The sequence below is a fragment of the Schistocerca nitens genome, chromosome 5 (genome assembly GCF_023898315.1).
Source record: "Schistocerca nitens isolate TAMUIC-IGC-003100 chromosome 5, iqSchNite1.1, whole genome shotgun sequence".
In the NCBI taxonomy this organism is placed as follows: domain Eukaryota; kingdom Metazoa; phylum Arthropoda; class Insecta; order Orthoptera; family Acrididae; genus Schistocerca; species Schistocerca nitens.
In genome coordinates, this window is record NC_064618.1 from 228,405,690 (window position 1) to 228,430,300 (window position 24,611).

General features: G+C 40.3%; 1 protein-coding gene across 1 annotated transcript in view; it reads right to left on the minus strand.

The window, feature by feature from the left end:
• Nucleotides 1-1,929: 1,929 nt before the first annotated feature.
• The window catches only part of LOC126260214 (breast cancer type 2 susceptibility protein-like), a 169,494-nt gene continuing 146,812 nt past the window's right edge, over nt 1,930-24,611 (minus strand). The window contains exons 11-13 of the mRNA XM_049957510.1: nt 17,313-17,571; nt 14,841-15,029; nt 1,930-3,162 (exon numbers count right to left, since the gene is read on the minus strand). Of these exons, the coding sequence (XP_049813467.1) occupies nt 2,809-3,162; nt 14,841-15,029; nt 17,313-17,571 (802 nt within the window). The 3' untranslated portion in view covers nt 1,930-2,808. The remainder of the gene's footprint in view (nt 3,163-14,840; nt 15,030-17,312; nt 17,572-24,611) is intronic.

Sequence of the window (24,611 nt, forward strand, 5' to 3'; positions counted from 1 at the left end):
TGCTAGTCGAGACTCCACAGTATTTGCAGTAACTCATATCCTTAAGTTTCTCAAAATAATTTACTATTTTCTACTACATCTTCTGCAATTCCCAAGTCCAAACACCTTTTGCTGTGCTTAACAGTATCTTTAAAGAAAATCTTATTAGTGAAACTAAGGCATTATAGCATCCTCATGTCATGGATGGAGTCATATACAACCAATAAGAAAAAAAGATCATACTAACAAATGATATCATGAGAATTAAATAATATTTACATTTGGGAAACATTGAATATGGTAACCTGCAAAGATTGGCATTTGGCCACTGCTGTCCTTGACCTATATAAATGATTTACCAAATACTTTGTTTTTGATGACTCAAGTACACTGGTAAAGAGCACCATACCACACATTCAGTCGAATAGTAGAAAGTTTTACTTTTAATCTTACAAAACTCATATTAAGCAATTAGAGGAAAAAACATAACATTTAGAAACTTCCTGGCAGATTAAAACAGTGTGCCAGGCCAGGACTCAAACCCAGAACCTTGGCTTTTGCAGGAAGTGCACTTGCTCCCTGGGCATCCAAGCATGATTCATGGCCCGTCCTCACACCTTCACTTCTGCCAGTATCTCTTTTCCTACCTTCCAAATTTCATGTAATTTCTCCTGCATACTTTGTGGAACTAGCACTCCAGGAAAAAAAGATATTGTGGGGAAATGGCTTAGCAGCAGCCTAAGCTGCACCAGGAAGTTTAAAAGCAGTGTGCACTCTGCTTCAAAGTGAAAGATACATTCTAGAAACAATCACCCCGGGTGTGTCTAGGCCATTTCTGTCCAATATCCTTTTGCCATGAGTGTTAGTGCCCGCAAGATATGCAGGAGAACTTCAATGAAGTTTGGAAGGCGAGAGAGAGGTACTGGCATAAGTGAAGCTCTCAGGGAGATCATGAATTGGACTTGGATAAACCAGTCAGTACAGTACTTGGCTGCAGATCACATGATTCTGGGTTCAAGTCCATTCTAGCACACAGTTTTAATCTTTCACTCTGCTACAGAGCGAAACATTCAGTCTGAATATATGTATGGTGTATACATTCTTACGGGCACCAGATATAGAGATAAATGGACATACTCTAAATGAAATGTCCTTTATAATATTACGAGGATTCAGGTATCACATAAACTTAGGTGGCAATAGCACATAGAAATTGCTCTCACTGTGTTAATTCCATGCAAACTAGGTATGCTTATGCCTGAAGCAGAGGTGTTCGTCAATCACAACATACTGCTATCCAGTGTAAAGTACATTTCTGGAAGTGAATATTAGAACAAGATGTTATTTGTTCTTGACATGAATTTACATGAACTTCATTTGATAAATGCTTAAAGAATTTGGATCTGGTCAGGAGATGTACTTCAACAGCCTAAAGGTAAAGTGACTGTTTAAGTAAAACAGGATACCCTGACACAAATTTTCAATTATCGCTTCAGATTCCTGCCCTATCTTCAGCTTATCCTGTCCTATTTTGATAATGTTTTTTATCCCTATATTATTTCTGCAATGATCTGACATTTTTGATACTATTGTACTAATGGTCTATGGACAAATAAATAAATACTCATTCTCCAAAATAAAAATTCACTCTAAAAATAGAAACATTTGCTCTTCTACTTGCAAGCCATTTTTCTTAGCCAATTTATATAGAACACCAGTCTTCTGGTCATGTTCTGTGTATCCCCTCAGCATGAACCTCTGACTTCAGTTTTGGTCATTGTTCTTACAACTGAGAAGTTTTCATCCTCAAAAAAGCATTACAATTTGTTAACCATTCAGAAAGGAAAAAAAAAAAATCCAGGTCTACACACACATAATTTACAAAAATAAAATACATTTATTCATATTAACCATACATTAAAATCACAATCAGTGCAGCTGCACATACACAGACAAAACACTACTATCAAAGATATCACAGATAATTAAAAGTTACAATAAACCTATCAGTTTCAACTTTACTTAAAAGTTTTCTGGTTTCAAAAATCACACAAATGTTATTCAATACAGTACAATAGTATCTCTGGATTAGTGTTTCACAGCTACAACAAAGATTTTTTACATTCCTGATTATAATAAAGGGCAATAAAACTTAATTAGAAGCACCATCCACAACTACAGAAAAAAAAATAATGATATCAGGAACATTGTGTTTCCGTAAGCAGCGTCTAACAAATCCTTCATACAAAAATGTGTTTGTTTACTTGAACAGTTAAGTATTGTTGGGTTGAAACTTCAGCAGCTTGTACAGATGTTAACACACCATGAACTTTAAAAAGCTACAGACTTTCATATGATAAGGGAACAGAAAAAATGTCTAGCTGCTTGAAGAGCTTTGTCCAACATGGTCCCTCATAAAGAAGTCATCTTCAGTTCTATGTGATTCTCAAATTAATGGTACATACATTTTTGTACTTTTCTGTGCATCAACGATGCTATTAAAATAAACTTCTTACACTATACATAAAACAATAATATATCAATCTGCCATACTCATCTTCTTGGATACCAAGAAATATAGAAATATACATAATTTTATGGTAGCACTATTTCAGCAGCATGAAAAAGAATTTACTTGCTTGTTATATGACTGTGATAAAAGATTACATTTTGTTTCTTTAAAACAGTATCTTATCTTCTACTATAACAAAAATTATGTTCTTTTCAATATGAGGTCCCTCAAAAATAAATGAACTTTTGCAATGGCACTGAACACTGCCTTATACAAAAAAAACACACTATCACATAATTCTTTTAATCAAAGACTACTTAAGTATCATCGGAGTCAAGGCTCATTGGAGGACTATCATCACAAGATAACTCTGCTGTCTGATCAGTCTTCAGAGGCACATGGAAATTCTTTTTGAGCACACGACTTCGTGGGGTCAGAGCCAATGGTGAGAGACTGGGAGGTTCGCCATACTGTTCCAGCTTGAACAGCCTACGCTGAACTTTTTCACTCAGTTCTGGTGTAACAGCTGGTTTACTTAGCCGTGATAATTCTGCTGTTGAAGGTTTTGTTTGTCTCACATTAAGAGATGCATTTCTCACTGGAGTCACAAAATTCTCATTTAGGAATGACAAAACAATTCCTTCACAAGTATATGAAAAATTGTCAATATCCTGAAAAAGATGGTGCACTGTCAATTAAATGATTTAACAACAACACTGCTACAAAATAAAAGCTAAAATAACACAAAAAGTGTCACAAGACATCTTAATGAGTCTTCCTCTGCTTTGCACATTACCATCCTTAAATGAAATATTTTGTCACCATGAGAGATTTTTAAAAATAAGTATTAAGTATGTGTAAATAATATATTACGCATTTTTTGCCCAAAGACAGTATACTATAGAGAAGCTTCTTTTCAACACCAAATAGAACTGATTACAATGTAATCCATGTAAAGTAATTAAAGTTTAATCCATTAAGCAGACAGCTTACTGGAAATTAAATAAAATGAACAATAATGTAGAGAATATTCAAGCTTCACTGAAGTGTCCTTTTATTGACAATGAAGCAGTTGTTACAAGTACTTCTTCAGCTTGATGAAACTACTCTCAAACTTCTAGTAGCTGAGTGAGTAGAACAACACAATTTCAAAGTTGTAATAGCACGTCACATTTCAACTTTCTGCCAGTTGTCTCTTGAACGGCTAATTAAACTTTGTACCTTATGTCTGTGATTAAATGACTAGTATGAATGGAAAAATGTGTTTACACTGGCATCAAAAAGTGAGTAGTAGTTTGGCTTGTTACAGCTGTAACTTAGGAAACATTTCAATTACCTGAAGGCAAAAACTTTTAGAATAATTTTCCTTATTTCCATGTTATTTACCAAGAAAGTGTTATAAGGAGGATAAAAATTGGTTTGAATTATTACCTCCACCTTTACATTTTCTAACACTGTGCTACTCATACACACTGAAACATGAAAATAGAGATATTACAGGTGGCTTACGTAATGAAATTATTTCATAAATAACACAGCTGGTGTATAAATATATGATTAAAATTTCAGATTAATGGCATTTTACTGCTTCTAAAAGGGATATGGTTTGTGATAACATTTCAATTTGCAGTATGACATTTTCTTTGTGCAGCATCAATCAGAAACATTATGAATTAATCTGTTCTGATCTTTTAATTGAAGACTACGGTCCATTTATATTAAAACACAAAGATATTTTAAAGTCAGAAAGTCAGCTTCTAAATGACTCTCCACTCACCCCCACATTTCTTGTCAGTCATACCTATTCCTCTAGTTTCTTTGAAGCAACTGTTCAACATGATCAGACGGAGACTGCTGGCAAGAATAACTTATTACAATTGCTAATTGCCTTCAGTAAACAGCAGCCACTACCTAAACATGTCGCAGTTGTCTTGAAGAAATGTTGTGCAATTTACAAAACACGTCCAGTGACGAACTGAGAGCAATATACTGAACAGATCTGTCAGAGAAAGCCTGAAGAACCACTCCTTTCTTCTCTGCAGACACAATTCCAAACTCCTGAGCATGTGATTAACGTCTTGTAATGCTTCAAAGGCTGCAAAACTAGCACAACAACTAAATGAGCAGCCAGTTTATTGAGCTCTTCATGCAGCCTACTCCTCTCCATTTCAGATACAGCACATATCCATCCAAACTTTGGGCCAACAGGAAAGTAGACAGTGGTGAATGCTGACATATTCTAACTGTCCCCATGATTGCAGTATGATTAACTTATCGTCTCTGTCCCAACTATTTGGATGTCACAGATGTTTACTGTGTGGTCTACTTTAGTTAATCTGTTGAGTAAATCTTAATACCGGCTGTCTGAATTTCAATTATTTTCGTGAAACATTCTACAATTTCCCAGTCAGCAAAATCAATTTCCAGGAATGTACATTCAGCAGTGAATATATCTCTATACCGTATTTACTCGAATGTAAGCCGCACTCGAATCTAAGCCGCACCTAAAAAATAAGACTCGAAATCAAGGAAAAAAAATTTACCCGAATCTAAGCCGCTCCTGAAATTTGAGACTCGAAATTCAAGGTGAGAGAAAAATTTTAGACTGCCCCTCCAAATCGAAACAAAGTTGGTCCATTGTAACGTGAAACACAATTGAGGTCGAATGGATGAAGATACAGCTACAGTAGTTTGGTTCGAGTCGTAAGCTCAACAGTTAAGCTTTACCAAGTAGCCATTGCTGTGTGTCAGGCGCTCCGTCCGTATTTATACGGGTACCCTTCCTTTTTCACGTGCTTCGTCTGGTTTGAATCGATTGCTTATTTTGCTTTGATCTGATAAGTGCCGTTCTCTTTGCTATAGTTGTTTACGTCACTCTAAGCTGAAAATGCATTATTGTACTGTGTCGTGCATTGTTTGTCGCATTCTGATAACGAGTGTTTACGGCCTGTCGCCGCTCGCGGCATGGCTTGCTTAGTGCGCACTACCGCCGCTTACAATAAAAAAAAGAGAGAAATTATCTCATTAGCGAAACAATGGCAAGAGACTGCTTTTTGTTGTTACTTACACTGCCGCTTTCTTTGATAATGATCAACAAGAACCAAATAATAGCTGCGTATAATAGAAGATGTTCTGAACGAGAGTTTAGCGAAAATTTTTCTCCGTTAGAAAATCTGTGCAGACGCCTCTTAGTACATTACAGTCTGCACAGAAATTAGAGTCATCTTAGATTTAAAAATTTAGGCAGTTGCCGTGCTTCATTTCTGACTGTATCACTATACAGCATAAGAATAATACGAATATAAACATGACATGATATGTATATTCTTCCGCGTCTTCTCGGTCTAGTTTCATAGTTTATTAGGCAGACAGGATTTAAATGAGGTAGCAGCAAACACGAAAGAATACCTGGCATAATGTTTACATTCTTCTATCTGTTCTTTTAATTTATTTACTGACGCAGAGGTTTTGGCGCCAGTATTTATCTTTGTGCCTGCAAAGCATACCTGTGTTGCGCTACATATATTTGACGGCAGAAGTTAGTTGTGGCGACACCTACTAACATTTTTCAGAACGTCCGCTTACTTTGCACTCGATTCTAAGCCGCAGGTGGTTTTTTGGATTACAAAAACCGGAAAAAAAGTGCGGCTTAGATTCGAGTAAATACGGTAACTGTAAAGCCCACGTTCAAAACTACAAGTGACAGATTAAAGAAACACTCCATTCCTCAATCCCCTTACATACTAATAAACAAGTGTGATGATAATTTGAACAAATTTTTTAATATATACAGTCCTTAGAATATCATACGATTAAAAATGGGCATACCTTTGGTGAACAACAGAGCTGTGGCCACTAACAGTAAAGGGTTATTTTGGAAAGAATGAAATTTCAGTTGTACTGGAGATGCTGGTGACTGCTCAAATACTTATTATTCAGACAATACTTTAAAAAAATTTCGGCATAGTCGCACTCCGTTTCAATGGGAAATTACAATGTTTCTTCAATGGCTGGAAATGACTACATCTATGATCTAACCACAGCTGGTGATAGCCATATGTGACAAATTGTCATAGTTTTGAAATGTCATTTTCAAGTGTTTTCCTAGTTATTATTTCCTGTCCTTTACTATTCTTGGTACATATATAACAATATTTGCTAGAGAAATAATTGAGCTAATGACTCAGATAAACCAAAACAATATCAAACATGATGATTAGAGTTAGCAGGTTTCTTTTACATTAACAGAAATGTTTAGTTTGCACATCACACTAATGTAAGTAAATACCAACTAAGAAAAATAGGTAAATTTTAAAAGTATCCTGGTATTGAAAATATTTATACTTAATATAACACTGGAAAATTCTATGTGGACAACAAATAATGGAATAAGTAAAGATAACTGTTTATTCAATAGTGGAGGCATACTCCAGTTGTTGTATATGTCCTTATCTGCGGCACACCTCCCTGTACACTGAGTGATTATTTTTACACATTAGAACACTAATGCTCCAAGCAGACGAAGACACAAAATTCAGTGAAGCCGCAGGGTAAACCAAAGACACATGATGGAATGGCACCTTACACGTATAATGTGTGCGAAGGTCTATGAAAATGGAACACTTCAGAGATATTAAGCTAATAGTTGAGTGTATGCTTTTTGATCTGAATATGCCAAATAATGTTACAAGTAGTACAATAGTTGCTTTAAGGATGGCCAGTGTATGTTTTAAAATGTGCCTTAGAGTGAAAAAAGTGCAAATGATCTATCACACTAATTACACCATTATAGGTGTTTGACTGTATTTATTTGTGTTCAGATATGATGGGCAGAGGTAATGTCCCTCTACTAACTGGTCTCTGTGCCCCAAGTCCTTACAATAGCCACAATCAGACAAACTTCTTCTTTTTCTTCTTTTAAGAAAAGCTTCTGGGTATCAATGGTTTCCTTTATTTCCACTTCACTCAATGAAGCTCTTCTTGCACCCAATGCAAATGGTGGTGGAGTGTCAAGTCATGACCAGATGAAAGAGATCTGCTTGCAGTGATTGTTTTCATATCACCTAAGTTTCAGAACAAATGTTCGAGCAGGTATCAAGTATCTCATTTTTATCCTTATACGTGCAGCCTGACAGAGGTGTACTTGTCTGCCAGAGCTTAGTATTGTGAACTTAATGATTTCAACAAGAACTTTGAAGTCAAATGCAAGTGACAACTTATAATGGATTTTTTCCGCAGAGTCAATGGATTTTCTTTATGTACACTACAATATAAGTATCAAATTCAAAATGGCTGCACAACTAAATTAGGTACATTTGTCCACCTGTTTGCTGTTCCCCTAGGCTATCATATATCAGAACAGGAACCATTCCTGATTCCGCTCCCACTTCTATATGAAGCTAGATGCAGCTACAGATATAATCTGCTGGAAGTAATTTTTCTGAATTTTGAAATTTATGTCATGTGCAAATGTGTCATGCAATGACAAGGCAGTTATCAAGTGTGCCAACTGCAGTGTACTAGAAGGCACCACTTCCCAATGCAACACATAATATCAGACACTATTGTTACATGTGTCGTCCTAAAATTTACTCCATTTTCTGTAAATAATCTCATGTTCAGTATTAACTGAATTCTCTGTTGGTGCTTGGCACTACATGACAATAATATTCAAAAGGAAACACTTTCCTAATGTTCTGCAAATACTATACAATATTGGGAAAGTGTTTCCCTTTTAATATTAATCTCATGTTTATTCATCAGAATCTTTCAAACACCATTTCAAGTTAGGACTAGACTCATTAAAATAATAATGACAAGTGTTCATACTGAAGAAGAATCCATACGTCCATAAAAATGGATGTATGTATGTTCCACATCTCCTAAACCCCTGGATGGATTTCAACCAAATTTAGTACACATACCACTTTCTGTCTGGAAAGAATTGCTGTGGTATAAGAACCACCTATCTCTCAGAGGGGGGTGAAAAAGCACTTTAGCCCATGACATCTCAATACCCATCTTTAGTCATCCAGTATTTGATAATGAGAGCACGTAGACTTGCTACAAACTTTACACATAATTTCACCTTTTCTGATTAACAACCCCAGCAAAATGATGAAAGGAAAAAAAAAGTTGCTTGCTTATTACAGAATCACTGTTCACACTGTGAAACTTATACATGAGTAATGATGTTTTAATTTATTACTTCTTTACTACTAATCATATGACTACTGTTTCTGGCAAGCAACTGCACATGATGGGAAAAGCTATCCGTATGGTGGGAGTAAGGCGGAGGCTGTGGTGGCAAGCGGAAGGGATACCAGGGTATGGGTGGGGGCAACGGTAAAGTGCTGCTTTTGGGAACATACAGGGATGAGATGGAGAGAGGGTAGGATAGCTAGGTGGAGTCATGTGGTTAGATGGAGGGTGGGGGTGGGGGGTAGGAGTGGAAACAGAGGGAAGTAAAAAGACTGTGGGAGCGTTTGTGGAATAGAAGGCTTTGTAGTGCCAAAATGGGAACAGGGAAGGAGACAGATGGGTGAAGGACAATGACTAACAAAGGAGAGGCCAGGAGGTTTATGGGAATGTAGGAGATATTGCAGGGTGAGTTCCCACTTGCGCAATTCAGAAAAGCTGGTGCTGGTGGCACAGACCGTGAAGCAATCACAGGAATGAAGAACACCGTGTTGGACATTGTGCTCTGCAACTGGATAGTCCAGCTGTTTCTTGGCCACAGTTTGTCAGTGGCTATTCATATGGACAGCCAGCTTGTTGGTTGTCATGCTCACATAGAATGCAGTATAACGGTTGCAGGTTAGCTTGTAGATCACATGACTGGTTTCAAAGGTAGCCCTGTCTTTGATGGATTAGGTGATGTTTGTGACCAGATTGGAGTAGGGGGTGGTGAGAGGATGTATGGACAGGTCTTGCATCTAGGTCTATTATGACAATACGAGCCATGAGGCAATGGGCTGGTGGCAGGTGTTGTGTAGGGATGGACCAGGATATTGGGTAGGTATGGTGGGTGGTGGAATGACACTGTGGGAGGGACGGGAAAGATAGTGGATAGGATATTCCTCATTTCAGGGCTCAATAAGAGGTCATCAAAATCTTGGCAGAGAATGTGATTCAGTTGGTCCAGTCCTGGGTGGCACTGAGTCACGAGAGGAATACTCCTCTGTGGCCAAACAGTAATATTTTGGGTGGTGGCGGGTGGCTGGAGAGATAAGGCACGAAAGATCTGTTTCTGTACAAGGCTGGGAGGGTAATAACAGTCTGTGATAGTGTTGCCAGATTTTTTTTACCCTGTAAGGGACAAATGTTCAGTTAGGCAAGAAAAACCAGGATTTCATTTTTTTTACATGAGACAAACGAAAAACAAAATTATTTTTTGTGATTTATTAGTCTTTATTATATTTTAATGAAGAATGTGTAAATTTTAACATGCTTTTGTTTGATTTTAAATATCTAAAAAATCAATGCAGTCGTTATCATAGTTGAAAGTTTATAATTTATATAAAAAACAGCTACCAGCCACATGTGGCTGGTAGCTGTTTTTTATATAAATTATAAACCTTAAGTACAACAGCCACGTTTCTCAACATGTCGTCTTTCGACAAAATAGCGCTATAGTTGAAAGTGGTTATTACTTCACTTTTTATGAAAGTTGAGGTACATGTCTTTTGTACATCAGCCCATTTCTATGAAGCATTTGTAACTGGGGATACTAAAGATGAATGTTAAGGTGTGAAAGATGTTAGGGATTACATTCTTGGAAAATCCTTCCACGATTTTCTTGCATTTCTCAATCGAATTCTTATTTTTGTCATCAAAAGACTGTGCCATGTCCAGGCTTCTTTGAATTATTTGAAATTCTTCGTATAAGGGGTCCACGTTCAGTTGATTGATCCTTAAAAGTTCTGCAGTTTTATGAGAATGGTTGTAAATAATTGGTAATTTTAAGTTTAAAAACAGCATCTTGAAAAGGATGTTGTTTTCTGAGAAATCATATTGTGGTGACAAATATCCTACAAAATTGGTGCAGAAATGTAGAAAATCATTCCAAATAGTTTCTTGTGCGTTAGTGCTTAATTCATTCATTATCTCTGTTGTCTTACTTTCAAAAAAGTTGTCTTGTATTCTTTGCCCAATCTCCTTGTGAATCCCATGTATTTCAGCATGCATCTCAACAACTGACAAATACTCTGATTAATCCTCTTCATTGTTGTTTTTATAGAAAACATTATGCAAAAACAACAAATACAATAAAGGTTTTTCTCTTCTTCTTCACATATGATTATATTTTCTAACAGATGAGGACATTCACTGTGGAATTCCAGAAAATGAGATTTTAGTGCAGATCATATTTTTAATACTCTTTCGGCAGAAGGACCAAGAGAGAAAAATCTCGTGGCAACATGTTTCACTATTTCTTCCCCTTGCACCACATTCATTTTAAATTTAAGTTGCAAATTCGCTCTTTGTTTCACAGATCTACTGAAGTGACTGCATATTTTCAGTATCAAACTTTCTACATCCACTTCCAGTTTATCAGTACTGTATTTTCCAGCAGTGTGGAGAAAATGGGCGGGGCACCAGCTTTGAAAATTTTATCACTTATCAGCTGAAAGATTAAATGGAATGGTTTCTGCCAAAGTTTACATTAGTAAATCCTAGGATCTGACAAGAAACTGGACATCCTGCAGGATTTCTGGGATAGGGTCACTGTGACAGGGTTTGTAGGTGGGTGAATCTGACAGCTGACAGAGTCCTTCTGCCAGGTGATTCTTGCTGTAGGACTACCTTTGTAATAGACCTAAATGCAAGACCTGTCCATACATCTTCTCACCACCACCTATTCCAATCTGGTCACAAACAACAGCTATCCCATCGAAGACTGTGTGAAACCAGTCATGTGGTCTGCAAACTAAGCTACAACAACGGTGCTGCATTCTATGTAGGCATGACAACCAACTGCCTCATGAATGGCCATCGACAAACTGAGGGCAAGAAACAGCTGGACCACTCAGCTGCTGAGGACGCTGCCCAGCACAACATTCTTCATTTCAGTGATTACTTCACAGCCTGTGTCATCAGGATCCTTCCTACCAACACCAGTTTTTATGAATTGTGCAGGTTGGAACTCTCCCTGCAATGTATGCTACATCCCTGTAATCTTCTTGGTCTCAACCTTTGTTAATCACTGTCCTTTACCCAATTTTTCCCTTTCCTGTTCCCATTACAACACTACATGGCCTTCTAATCCACCAATGCACCCACAGTCTTTTTTCTCCTTTTCCACTCCTGTCCCCCACCCCCCACCAACACCCCTGCACCCTCTATCTAATCTCCTGACTACACCTAGCTGCCCATCCCCCCCCCCCCCCCCCCCCAGCCTCCTCCTTACTCCCACCACCCAGACTGCTTCACCCATCACGTGCAGTTGCTTGCGGTCTGGTCTTGGCAGCAGACACAGTGGCCATGTAAGAGAGAGCTGCATTTGTGTGAATGTGAATGTGAATGTGTGTGTGTGTGTGTTTGTTTGTTTTGTCTATTCCAGAAGAAGGCTTTCTGGCTGAAACCTTACTTGTTGAGCAGTCTTTTTGCTGTGCCTGTCCGCAACTCAACGTTTCCACTATATGGTGAGTAGCAATACATCCTTTTCATAAAGTAAAATATGTGAAACATATTTGTCGTGTGTGTATGTGGGCGATTCCATCAGTAAAAAAATTCATCCTAAGCCCCTGGAATGATTTGAAACAAATATGGTACACATATTAGTTATGATCCAGAAAGAAATACTGTGGAAGTCAGAAGCACCAGCCTCCTGTTGGAATGAGCGTTATAAAGAGGAGAGAGAAAGGGGAAGGAGGAGATGGACAAACAGTGAGGGGCAAGGACGACATGGACACTGATAGTGGGAAGGAGAGGATGGACAGAGAGAGGGGAGGGGGAATTGGACAGAGGGAGTGGAGAGTAGGAGGTGGACAGAGAAAGGAAAGAGAAGAAGATAGAGAGTGGGAAGAGGAAGAGATGGGCAAAGAGACAGGCAGAAGAGGAGATGGAGAGAGGGAGGGAGAGGAGAAGATGGGCAGAAGGGGAGGGGGGGAGGTGGGCAGAGAGAGGTGAAGGAAGAGAGAGACTAATAGAAGATTGGCATAAATATACGAGGTGTGATCACAAAGTAATGATAATTTATGTTTTTCACACATGATCTTTGCTTATTCATCAACAACAACTTTGTCCCTTTCAAAGTAATCCCACCCAGATGCAATACACTTGTGCCAGCACTTTTTCTAATCTTGAAAGCACTTCTTGAACTTAATTTCCATTATAGTGGTCAGCATCTTCAGTGATTCTGTTTTTATTTCATCAATGGTGGCAATAAAACGTCCTTTCATGGTTCCCTTCAGCCTCGGAAATAGATAGAAGTTGCAGGGGACCACATCAGGCAAATATGGTGGCTGAGGCAACATAACGGTTTTGTTTTTTGCCAAAAAATCATTGAGGTGCGAGTGGGAGTAGTATCATGATGTAATTGCCACGAGTGGTTTTTCCACAGTTCTGGTTGTTTTCTTCAGGTTGCTTCACACAAATGGCACATAACTTCCAGGTAGTGTTCCTTATTGACCTTACAACCACAAGGCAGAAACTCTTGATGTACTATCTCATTGTAATCGAAGAAAACAGAGAGAAGAACCTTAAGATGTGATCAAACTTGTCGTAATATTTTTTTTTGTCTTGTTTATTCATGCAGTTTCCATTGGGACGATTGGGTTTTGGTTTTGACGTCATACGAGTATGTCCCTGTTTCGTCACCTATTACAACTTTCTTTAGAAGTTCTGGATCGATGAAGATTTCATTCAGCAATTCCTGACCTAACAACATTGCTTGGCATGACCCAAAGAATATGCCACGCAGTCAACATTTCGAATTTGGTGCTGTGCTTTAATCCATTTTTCAAGCAAAATTTAATGCAAATCCATTGTTTCCAAAAGTGAGATTGGCCAAGCACTCAAAAACATGTATAATCTTTTCGACTGCCAACAATAAACTAAATATTCAAAATATCTGAAAATGCAGAACTATGTCGGGAACACGTGTACCAACCAAATAAAAAAATGTTTTTGAGAATTGGATGTATAAGATCCACAAAATTAAAAATTTCTCATTACTTTTTGATCACACCTCCTCTACCTGGGCAATGCTGGGTAATCTGCTGGTATCAGAAAAATTTGTGTATGTAGGTATGTATGTACATTTTACATCTCCACCTAAATGGCTGGACTGATTTCAACCAATCTTGGTACATACATCACTTACTGTATGGAAAGAATCACTGGTTGTAAGAACGACATACCTATCAAAGGGGCAGGGGTGGAGGTGAAAAAGAAGCGTGGCTCATGATGTTTCATCCAATATTTGAGTGTCAGAGTACTTAGACACACCCAAGAAACATTACACATAATTTCAAACCATTATGAAATTTTTCTCGCTGAAAGGAAAATAAGTTAATCATGTACTATATTTTCACTGTCCATGCAGTACAACTAACACATCAGGCATAGCATTTTAATTTGTTATTCCTTACTAATAACTGTATTCACAACACATTTTGCAGACACTATTCACGTATATCACTGAATGTATCAGCAAAATCCGTATGACACACAGTTCGGGAGATGTGTGAAAAACTGCCGCATCACGCATGGTGCTTTAATTTATTATGTCTTTGCTGCTAACTTTATTTGCAACACATTTCCCAAACAGTAATCAAATATACTAGTGGATGTCCCTCCAAAATTAAAGTATTGCATGATACACTCTTCAAGAGATATTATGTCATAAAAATAGAGATATGTGAAAACAAAATTACAAGGGTGAAACTCACTTGAGATACAGATGAAATGTGTACAAAAATGTGTGAAATATGTTAATATATGGGGAATATGTTACATGCATGTGAAATGTATATGACATTTGTGCACCCTGGCAAAGTCGGATGTAAAAAGCTCCTTGTAAACTTCTGGATTGATTTCAACCAAACTTGTTACACATATCACTCACTATCTGAAAAGAAATACTGTGGAAGTAAGAACTATCAGCCTGCTATTGAGGTGAGGGTGATAACTCTATGACAGTGAAAAAAGGTGGGGAGGAGGAGGTTGACAGAGAGAGGGAGGAGGAGGTTGACAGAGAAATGAAGAGGATGAGATGGGCAGAGAGAGATTGTCAGATAGAGGAATAGGATGATATGGACGGAGAGGGGGGAGTGTAGGAAACAAGCTTCCAGAGGGTGATATGAACTTAATACATTTTTTGCAATTAAATAAGAACTATTCATACCATATTAATATTCCTTCTCAGTGAGTCAAGAGCTTCAACGAGGTGCTTTTGGCGAGGATGTTGCGAGAAAATTGAAAATTCTGTGGCATACGTTGTGGGTATCCAGTGAACAGCAGCGCCCACACGACTTTGTAAATTACTACAAGCCACTAAAGCCTTCTGCTGAAGTATATCCTCCCAACCTGAACTCTGCAAGAATAAAACCACACATCACTGCAAAGAAAATGTCACTGCAGAAGCATTAACAATAGCTACACAATAATTTTATTCTCTGATGAAATTTGCAGTCAGTGATCCATTTGAAAACGAGAATTATGGCACACTGAAAATAATAAATAAATAAATAAAAACTTTAGAAAAAGACAATCATTATCACTTAAAGAAATTAATGCTGCCACATAAAGTTTTAGATAACATGGGAAGAAAGAGTCTTTTATAATTTACCGAGGGAAATTAATGAGCTGTATATCTATAAGTGGCCAAAATTTAGCCATACATGAATTCCAACAAATTGGGTGTGGTTGTTACTGTAGTGATGATTTGCTCTAAATATCGACATTTGAATAGGAGTTATGCAAAAAGAGTTTGTTCTCTAAGAATCTACAAATTGTAGGCAAGATACAGTTGGCACTTTATTGTAGTGTTTGAGAGCAGACACTGACTTTCCTTCAGGTGGACGAATGGATATTCGATCAAGTTTATAACATTCTGAATTGCTTTAAACGGTGCACGAAAGTTGAAGTATGACACAGGAAAACATTGACTGGAATAAAAACAATGGAATGAGTAAATCAATCACTGTATGGTGAAAGCATTAAGTAACGAGACAGGCACAGAAACAAGAAATGGTAGCTCAATCTATATTTTTCTTCAGAGCACATGCAAAACACATCTATACGTACAATTATTAGTTACATTTATGTGCCAGATCGTAGTTAGGTGCCTACTGCGTGACACCTCGACAATACAGTAACTGGTTACCATGTTGTTGTTGTTGTGGTCTTCAGTCCTGAGACTGGTTTGATGCAGCTCTCCATGCTAATCTATCCTGTGTAAGCTCCTTCATCTCCCAGTAGCTACTGCAACCTACATCCTTCTGAATCTGCTTAGTGTATTCGTCTCTTGGTCTCCCTCTACGATTTTTACCCTCCACACTGCCCTCCAATGCTAAATTTGTGATCCCTTGATGCCTCAGGACATTTCCTACCAACCGATCCCTTCTTCTAGTCAAGTAGTGCCACAAACTTCTCTTCTCCTCAATCCTATTCAATACCTCCTCATTAGTTACGTGATCTACCCCCCTAATCTTCAACATTCTTCTGTAGCACCACATTTGAAAGCTTCTATTCTCTTCTTGTCCAAACTATTTATTGTCCATGTTTCACTTCCATACATGGCTACACTCCATACAAATACTTTCAGAAACGACTTCCTGACACTTAAATCTATGCTCAATTTTAACAAATTTCTCTTCTTCAGAAACGCTTTCCTTGCTATTGCCAGTCTACATTTTATATCCTCTCTACTTCGACCACCATCAGTTATTTTGCTCCCCAAATAGCAAAACTCCTTTACTACTTTAAGTGTCTCATTAGCTAATCTAATTCCCTCAGCATCATCTGACTTAATTCGACTACATTCCATTATCCTCGTTTTGCTTTTGTTGATGTTCATCTTATATCCTCCTTTCAAGAGACTGTCCATTCCATTCAACTGCTCTTCCAAGTCCTTTGTTGTCACTGACAGAATTACAATGTCATCAGCGAACCTCAAAGTTTTTATTTCTTCTCCCTGGATTTTAATACCTACTCCAAATTTTTCTTTTGTTTCCTTTACTGCTTGCTCAATATACAGATTGAATAACATCGGGAGAGGCTAAAACCCTGTCTCACTCCCTTCCCAACCACTGCTTCCCTTTCATACCCCTCGACGCTTACAACTGCCATCTGGTTTCTGTACAAATTGTTAATAGCCTTTCGCTCCCTGTATTTTACCCCTGCCACCTTTAGAATTTGAAAGGGAGTATTCCAGTCAACATCGTCAAAAGCTTTCTCTAAGTCTCCAAATGCTTGAAACATAATCTTTCTTCTAAGATAAGTCGTAAGGTCAGTATTGCCTCACGTGTTCCAACATTTCTACGGAATCCAAACTGATCTTCCCAGAGGTCGGCTTCTACCAGTTTTTCCATTCGTCTGTAAATAATTTGTGTTAGTATTTTGCAGCTGTGACTTATCCGAAATATTTTACCCAAGAGGACGCCATCATCATTTAACCATACAGTAAACTCATTTTTCAATTTACATCAAACATAAATATGGATCTGTCACACACAACTTGTAATACAGATGTAACCAAACGAAACAGTATAGGTTATAAATATAACAGCGAAACAGTAACTTAGAAACAAGAGAACATATTTCACTGATAACTGCCATTTCTAACACATGACTAATAATTACAAGTAATAAATACCTTAAGACCATTCCAGAAAGAAATGCCCACAATATCCATGTCTGCATCAGCTAGGTAGACTGTCTGGTAATTTCCAGAGAGAGGAGCGACATGTACAACAACTCCAACACAGTCCATTTCCCCAAACGACGCATGAAGGTTGCCACTTGACACCTGAGACAATGGTGTTGCATATCTGGCTGGGAAATCTTCTGGAAGGTGACTAGGTTGAGGCTGATAACGAGACTGGCGGCACGCAGAAAGTTGCAAGTCTCCATTCCTGCAACAGCAAGACATGCTACATTTGGAAACATTCCACATAGGAAAAATATATCTAAAAACAAAGATGATGTGACTTACCAAATGAAAGTGCTGGCAGGTCGACAGACACACAAACGAACACAAACATACACACAAAATTCAAGCTTTCGCAACAAACTGTTGCCTCATCAGGAAAGAGGGAAGGAGAGGGAAAGACAAAAGGATGTGGGTTTTAAGGGAGAGGGTAAGGAGTCATTCCAATCCCGGGAGCGGAAAGACTTACCTTAGGGGGAAAAAAGGACAGGTATACACTCGCACACACACACATATCCATCCACACATATACAGACACAAGCAGACATATTTAAAGTTTGGGCAGAGATGTCAGTCGAGGCGGAAGTGAAGAGGCAAAGATGATGTTGAATGACAGGTGAGGTATGAGTGGCGGCAACTTGAAATTAGCGGAGATTGAGGCCTGGTGGGTAACGGGAAGAGAGGATATATTGAAGAGCAAGTTCCCATCTCCGGAGTTCGGATAGGTTGGTGTTGGTGGGAAGTATCCAGATAACCCGGACGGTGTAACACTGTGCCAAGATGTGCTGGCCGTGCACCAAGGCATGTTTAGCCACAGGGTGATCCTCATTACCAACAAACACTGTCTGCCTGTGTCCATTCATGTGAATGGACAGTTTGTTGCTGGTCATTCCCACATAGAATGCATCACAGTGTAGGCAGGTCATTTGGTAGATCACGTGGGTGCTTTCACACGTGGCTCTGCCTTTGATCGTGTACACCCTCCGGGTTACAGGACTGGAGTAGGTGGTGGTGGGAGGGTGCATGGGATAGGTTTTACACCAGGGGCGGTTACAAGGGTAGGAGCCAGAGGGTAGGGAAGGTGGTTTGGGGATTTCATAGGGATGAACTAAGAGGTTACGAAGGTTAGGTGGACGGCGGAAAGACACTCTTGGTGGAGTGGGGAGGATTTCATGAAGGACTTCAGCAGTGGTAATGTTGGGAGTAGGATTACTGCTGAAGCCCAGGCTATCCGTGATCTGAAGGCTGAACGGTCCATCGTCATTCTTCCGGCGGACAAGGGTTCCACGACTGTGGTACTTGATCGTCGGGAGTATGTGGCTGAGGGACTGCGTCAGCTTTCAGACAACACCACATACAAAGTTTGCCAAGGTAATCCCATTCCTGATGTCCAGGCGGAGCTTCAAGGAATCCTCAGAACCTTAGGCCCCCTACAAAACCTTTCACCTGACTCCATCAACCTCCTGACCCCACCGACACCCCGCACCCCTACGTTCTACCTTCTTCCTTCTTCCTAAAATTCACAAACCCAATCATCCCGGCCGCCCCATTGTAGCTGGTTACCAAGCCCCCACAGAACGTATCTCTGCCTACGTAGATCAACACCTTCAACCCATTACATGCAGTCTCCCATCCTTCATCAAAGACACCAACCACTTTCTCGAACGCCTGGAATCCTTACCCAATCCGTTACCCCCAGAAACCATCCTTGTAACCATTGATGCCACTTCCTTATACACAAATATCCCGCACGTCCAGGGCCTCGCTGCGATGGAGCACTTCCTTTCACGCCGATCACCTGCCACCCTACCTAAAACCTCTTTCCTCATTACCTTAGCCAGCTTCATCCTGACCCACAACTTCTTCACTTTTGAAGACCAGACATACCAACAATTAAAGGGAACAGCCATGGGTACCAGGATGGCCCCTTCGTACGCCAACCTATTCATGGGTCGCTTAGAGGAAGCCTTCTTGGTTACCCAGGCCTGCCAACCCAAAGTTTGGTACAGATTTATTGATGACATCTTCATGATCTGGACTCACAGTGAAGAAGAACTGCAGAATTTCCTCTCCAACCTCAACTCCTTTGGTTCCATCAGATTCACCTGGTCCTACTCCAAATCCCATGCCACTTTCCTTGATGTTGACCTCCACCTGTCCAATGGCCAGCTTCACACGTCCGTCCACATCAAACCCACCAACAAGCAACAGTACCTCCATTACGACAGCTGCCACCCATTCCACATCAAACGGTCCCTTCCCTACAGCCTAGGTCTTCGTGGCAAACGAATCTGCTCCAGTCTGGAATCCCTGAAGCATTACACCAACAACCTGACAACAGCTTTCGCATCCCGCAACTACCCTCCCGACCTGGTACAGAAGCAAATAACCAGAGCCACTTCCTCATCCTCTCAAACCCAGAACCTCCCACAGAAGAACCACAAAAGTGCCCCACTTGTGACAGGATACTTTCCGGGACTGGATCAGATTCTGAATGTGGCTCTCCAGCAGGGATACGACTTCCTCAAATCCTGCCCTGAAATGAGATCCATCCTTCATGAACTCCTCCCCACTCCACCAAGAGTGTCTTTCCGCCGTCCACCTAACCTTCGTAACCTCTTAGTTCATCCCTATGAAATCCCCAAACCACCTTCCCTACCCTCTGGCTCCTACCCTTGTAACTGCCCCCAGTGTAAAACCTGTCCCATGCACCCTCCCACCACCACCTACTCCAGTCCTGTAACCCGGAGGGTGTACACGATCAAAGGCAGAGCCACGTGTGAAAGCACCCACGTGATCTACCAACTGACCTGCCTGCACTGTGATGCATTCTATGTGGGAATGACCAGCAACAAACTGTCCATTCGCATGAATGGACACAGGCAGACAGTGTTTGTTGGTAATGAGGATCACCCTGTGGCTAAACATGCCTTGGTGCACGGCCAGCACATCTTGGCACAGTGTTACACCGTCCGGGTTATCTGGATACTTCCCACCAACACCAACCTATCCGAACTCCGGAGATGGGAACTTGCTCTTCAATATATCCTCTCTTCCCGTTACCCACCAGGCCTCAATCTCCGCTAATTTCAAGTTGCCGCCACTCATACCTCACCTGTCATTCACCATCATCTCTGCCTCTTCACTTCCGCCTCGACTGACATCTCTGCCCAAACTTTAAATATGTCTGCTTGTGTCTGTTAATGTGTGGATGGATATGTGTGTGTGTGCGAGTGTATACCTGTCCTTTTTTCCCTCTAAGGTAAGTCTTTCCGCTCCCGGGATTGGAATGACTCCTTACCCTCTCCCTTAAAACCCACATCCTTTTGTCTTTCCCTATCCTTCCCTCTTTCCTGATCAGGCAACAGTTTGTTGCGAAAGCTTGAATTTTGTGTGTATGTTTGTGTTCGTTTGTGTGTCTGTCGACCTGCCAGCACTTTCATTTGGTAAGTCACATCATCTTTGTTTTTATATATATATATATATATATATATATATATATATATATATATATATATATATATATATATATATATATATACACACACACACACACACTCCTGGAAATGGAAAAAAGAACACATTGATTGACACCGGTGTGTCAGACCCACCATACTTGCTCCGGACACTGCGAGAGGGCTGTACAAGCAATGATCACACGCACGGCACAGCGGACACACCAGGAACCGCGGTGTTGGCCGTCGAATGGTGCTAGCTGCGCAGCATTTGTGCACCGCCGCCGTCAGTGTCAGCCAGTTTGCCGTGGCATACGGAGCTCCATCGCAGTCTTTAACACTGGTAGCATGCCGCGACAGCGTGGACGTGAACCGTATGTGCAGTTGACGGACTTTGAGCGAGGGCGTATAGTGGGCATGCGGGAGGCCGGGTGGACGTACCGCCGAATTGCTCAACACGTGGGGCGTGAGGTCTCCACAGTACATCGATGTTGTCGCCAGTGGTCGGCGGAAGGTGCACGTGCCCGTCGACCTGGGACCGGACCGCAGCGACGCACGGATGCACGCCAAGACCGTAGGATCCTACGCAGTGCCGTAGGGGACCGCACCGCCACTTCCCAGCAAATTAGGGACACTGTTGCTCCTGGGGTATCGGCGAGGACCATTCGCAACCGTCTCCATGAAGCTGGGCTACGGTCCCGCACACCGTTAGGCCGTCTTCCGCTCACACCCCAACATCGTGCAGCCCGCCTCCAGTGGTGTCGCGACAGGCGTGAATGGAGGGACGAATGGAGACGTGTCGTCTTCAGCGATGAGAGTCGCTTCTGCCTTGGTGCCAATGATGGTCGTATGCGTGTTTGGCGCCGTGCAGGTGAGCGCCATAATCAGGACTGCATACGACCGAGGCACACAGGGCCAACACCCGGCATCATGGTGTGGGGAGCGATCTCCTACACTGGCCGTACACCACTGGTGATCGTCGAGGGGACACTGAATAGTGCACGGTACATCCAAACCGTCATCGAACCCATCGTTCTACCATTCCTAGACCGGCAAGGGAACTTGCTGTTCCAACAGGACAATGCACGTCCGCATGTATCCCGTGCCACCCAACGTGCTCTAGAAGGTGTAAGTCAACTACCCTGGCCAGCAAGATCTCCGGATCTGTCCCCCATTGAGCATGTTTGGGACTGGATGAAGCGTCGTCTCACGCGGTCTGCACGTCCAGCACGAACGCTGGTCCAACTGAGGCGCCAGGTGGAAATGGCATGGCAAGCCGTTCCACAGGACTACATCCAGCATCTCTACGATCGTCTCCATGGGAGAATAGCAGCCTGCATTGCTGCGAAAGGTGGATATACACTGTACTAGTGCCGACATTGTGCATGCTCTGTTGCCTGTGTCTATGTGCCTGTGGTTCTGTCAGTGTGATCATGTGATGTATCTGACCCCAGGAATGTGTCAATAAAGTTTCCCCTTCCTGGGACAATGAATTCACGGTGTTCTTATTTCAATTTCCAGGAGTGTGTGTGTATATATATATATATATATATATATATATATATATATATATATATATATATATATATTGTTCTTGTTTGGTTTTTTTTTTTTTTTACGATGGCAAGTTTAATTGAAAAATATGCAGCTGTGAAATTTTGTTTTCTACTCAATAAAAATGCTGTTGAAAATATTTTAATGTTGGAAACAGCTTACCAAGATGACGTTACAGGAAAAAACTCAAGTGTTGGCTCAGTTTAAAAATGGTGACATGTCAATTGATCACAGACCTCTTTCTGGATGTCCATCAATTGCACGAATCGACAAGAAGATTGGAGAAACTGGTCTCCTCAGGTCATACCATCAATCAAACCTTTTATTTGGAAGTTTTAAGAAGACTGTGCAACAGTGTTTGTAAAAAAAGACCCCATTTGTGGCAGACAAAGACTGATTCTTCCACCAAGACAATGGATCTGCACACACAGCCATCTCCGTTAGACAGTTTCTGGATAAAAATGGCATGGTTCCCCTGGCCCATGCACCTTACTTGCCTGACCTGGCTCCATGTGACTTTTTCTTATTTCCAAAGAACGCCGATTTGACACCACTGAATAAGTCAAGGAAAAAACAAGGGAGGAGCTGTCAGTCATTTCTGAAGATGACTACAAAAAATACGAGGGCCGTTCAGAAAGTAACCTCCGGTTGATTTAAAAAAATACACCAAGTTAAATAAAAATATTTTAATATATGCATCTTACAACTACATCTTTGCACTATTTTTCTACATAGTCTCCATAGCGATTGAGGCACTTATCGTATCTCTTCACAAGCTTTGAAATTCCTTCTGCATAAAAATCACCCACTTGTGCCTGGAGCCAGCCTGTGACCGCATCTTTGAGCTCTTCGTCGTCATCAAACCGCTTAGAAATCTGTGGAAAACCAGTAGACAACTCCGACATTGAGAAACGTCGATTTTCACGAACTTTTGCATCAACTTTCTGAACGAGTTCGTCAGTCACCAATGATGGTCTACCACTCCTCTCTTCATCATGAACGTTTTCTCGTCCACTTTTAAATAAACCACTGTACGGACAACTCCTTCACTCATAACTCTTGGTCCGTACACGGCACAAAGCTCACGATGAATAGCTGCTGCATAATATCCTTTGGCTGTAAAAAACCTTATGACAGCACGCACTTCACATTTGGCGGGGTTTTCTATTGCAGCACACATTTCAAACTGCCACAAAAACTAAACTAGCGCAGGTACGACGTTCACTCGACCACGGCTTGATGCCGACTGACCTGTTGAGTGCGTGAACGCACAGATGGCGTTGCTACTCCCCCCACAACCCGCACTGTGACCAATCGGAGGTTACTTTCTGAACTGCCCTCGTATTTCAAACAGTGGAAGCACTGGTGCGATAAACATATCAGTTGTAACAGAGAGTATTTTGAAGGGGATAAAGTTGCTTTGCAAAAAATTGGAAAATGTGTAGCTTTTAAAAAATAATTCCAGTTTTTTTGGGTACCCCTTGTATTGTTTGTATTCGTCATCATGATAAAATATGTTAACACATTTTCTCTTCCTTTTTCAAGTAGGATATTATTTGTTTGCATGTAGGCAATACCAACTACATTCTAACATCAGGAGAATACACTTACTGGTTCCTAACATGAGTTAACACAGATTCGGGAGCCCAATAAATATGGAACATGCATTATTTGATTTATTCAATAACACTATATACATTTTATAAAATTTGAGGGTCACTTCATTTCTATTAAAGCTGTTATCAGTTCTTTGGATTTTGATGAACCTTGTACTGGTGCCTCATTTAGGCAAACTGATCAGTTCACTGAAGCAAGTGAATGTTCTGCTACTCTTCATTTATCTTCTTACAAAATACAAATTATTCTTGCTTTTATTTAGATGCTCAGTAAACATTTCTGTATAGGATTCACTGTATATGCATGCAAAGTAAATACCATGAAAGTGATTGAAGAGGAAGGCAAAATTCAATATCCTACATTTTCAAGAACATTGTACAGAAACCTGGGAACTTATAACCCAAGTGAATTCCTAGCTTAAGAAATAAAGTTTCAAACTCTGAAGATGGCAATTCCACCTCTGCTGTGTATCTGAACCCTTCCATTAACCTCTTTTCAGTACAACCAATTTCACCTTAATTTCCTTTTCACTGCCCTTATCTTTTTTTTCCCTTATATCTAAAATTCATCATTTTTTATCACTGTTTTTGTGTACCGATTGTTTGTGAATAATGCGATT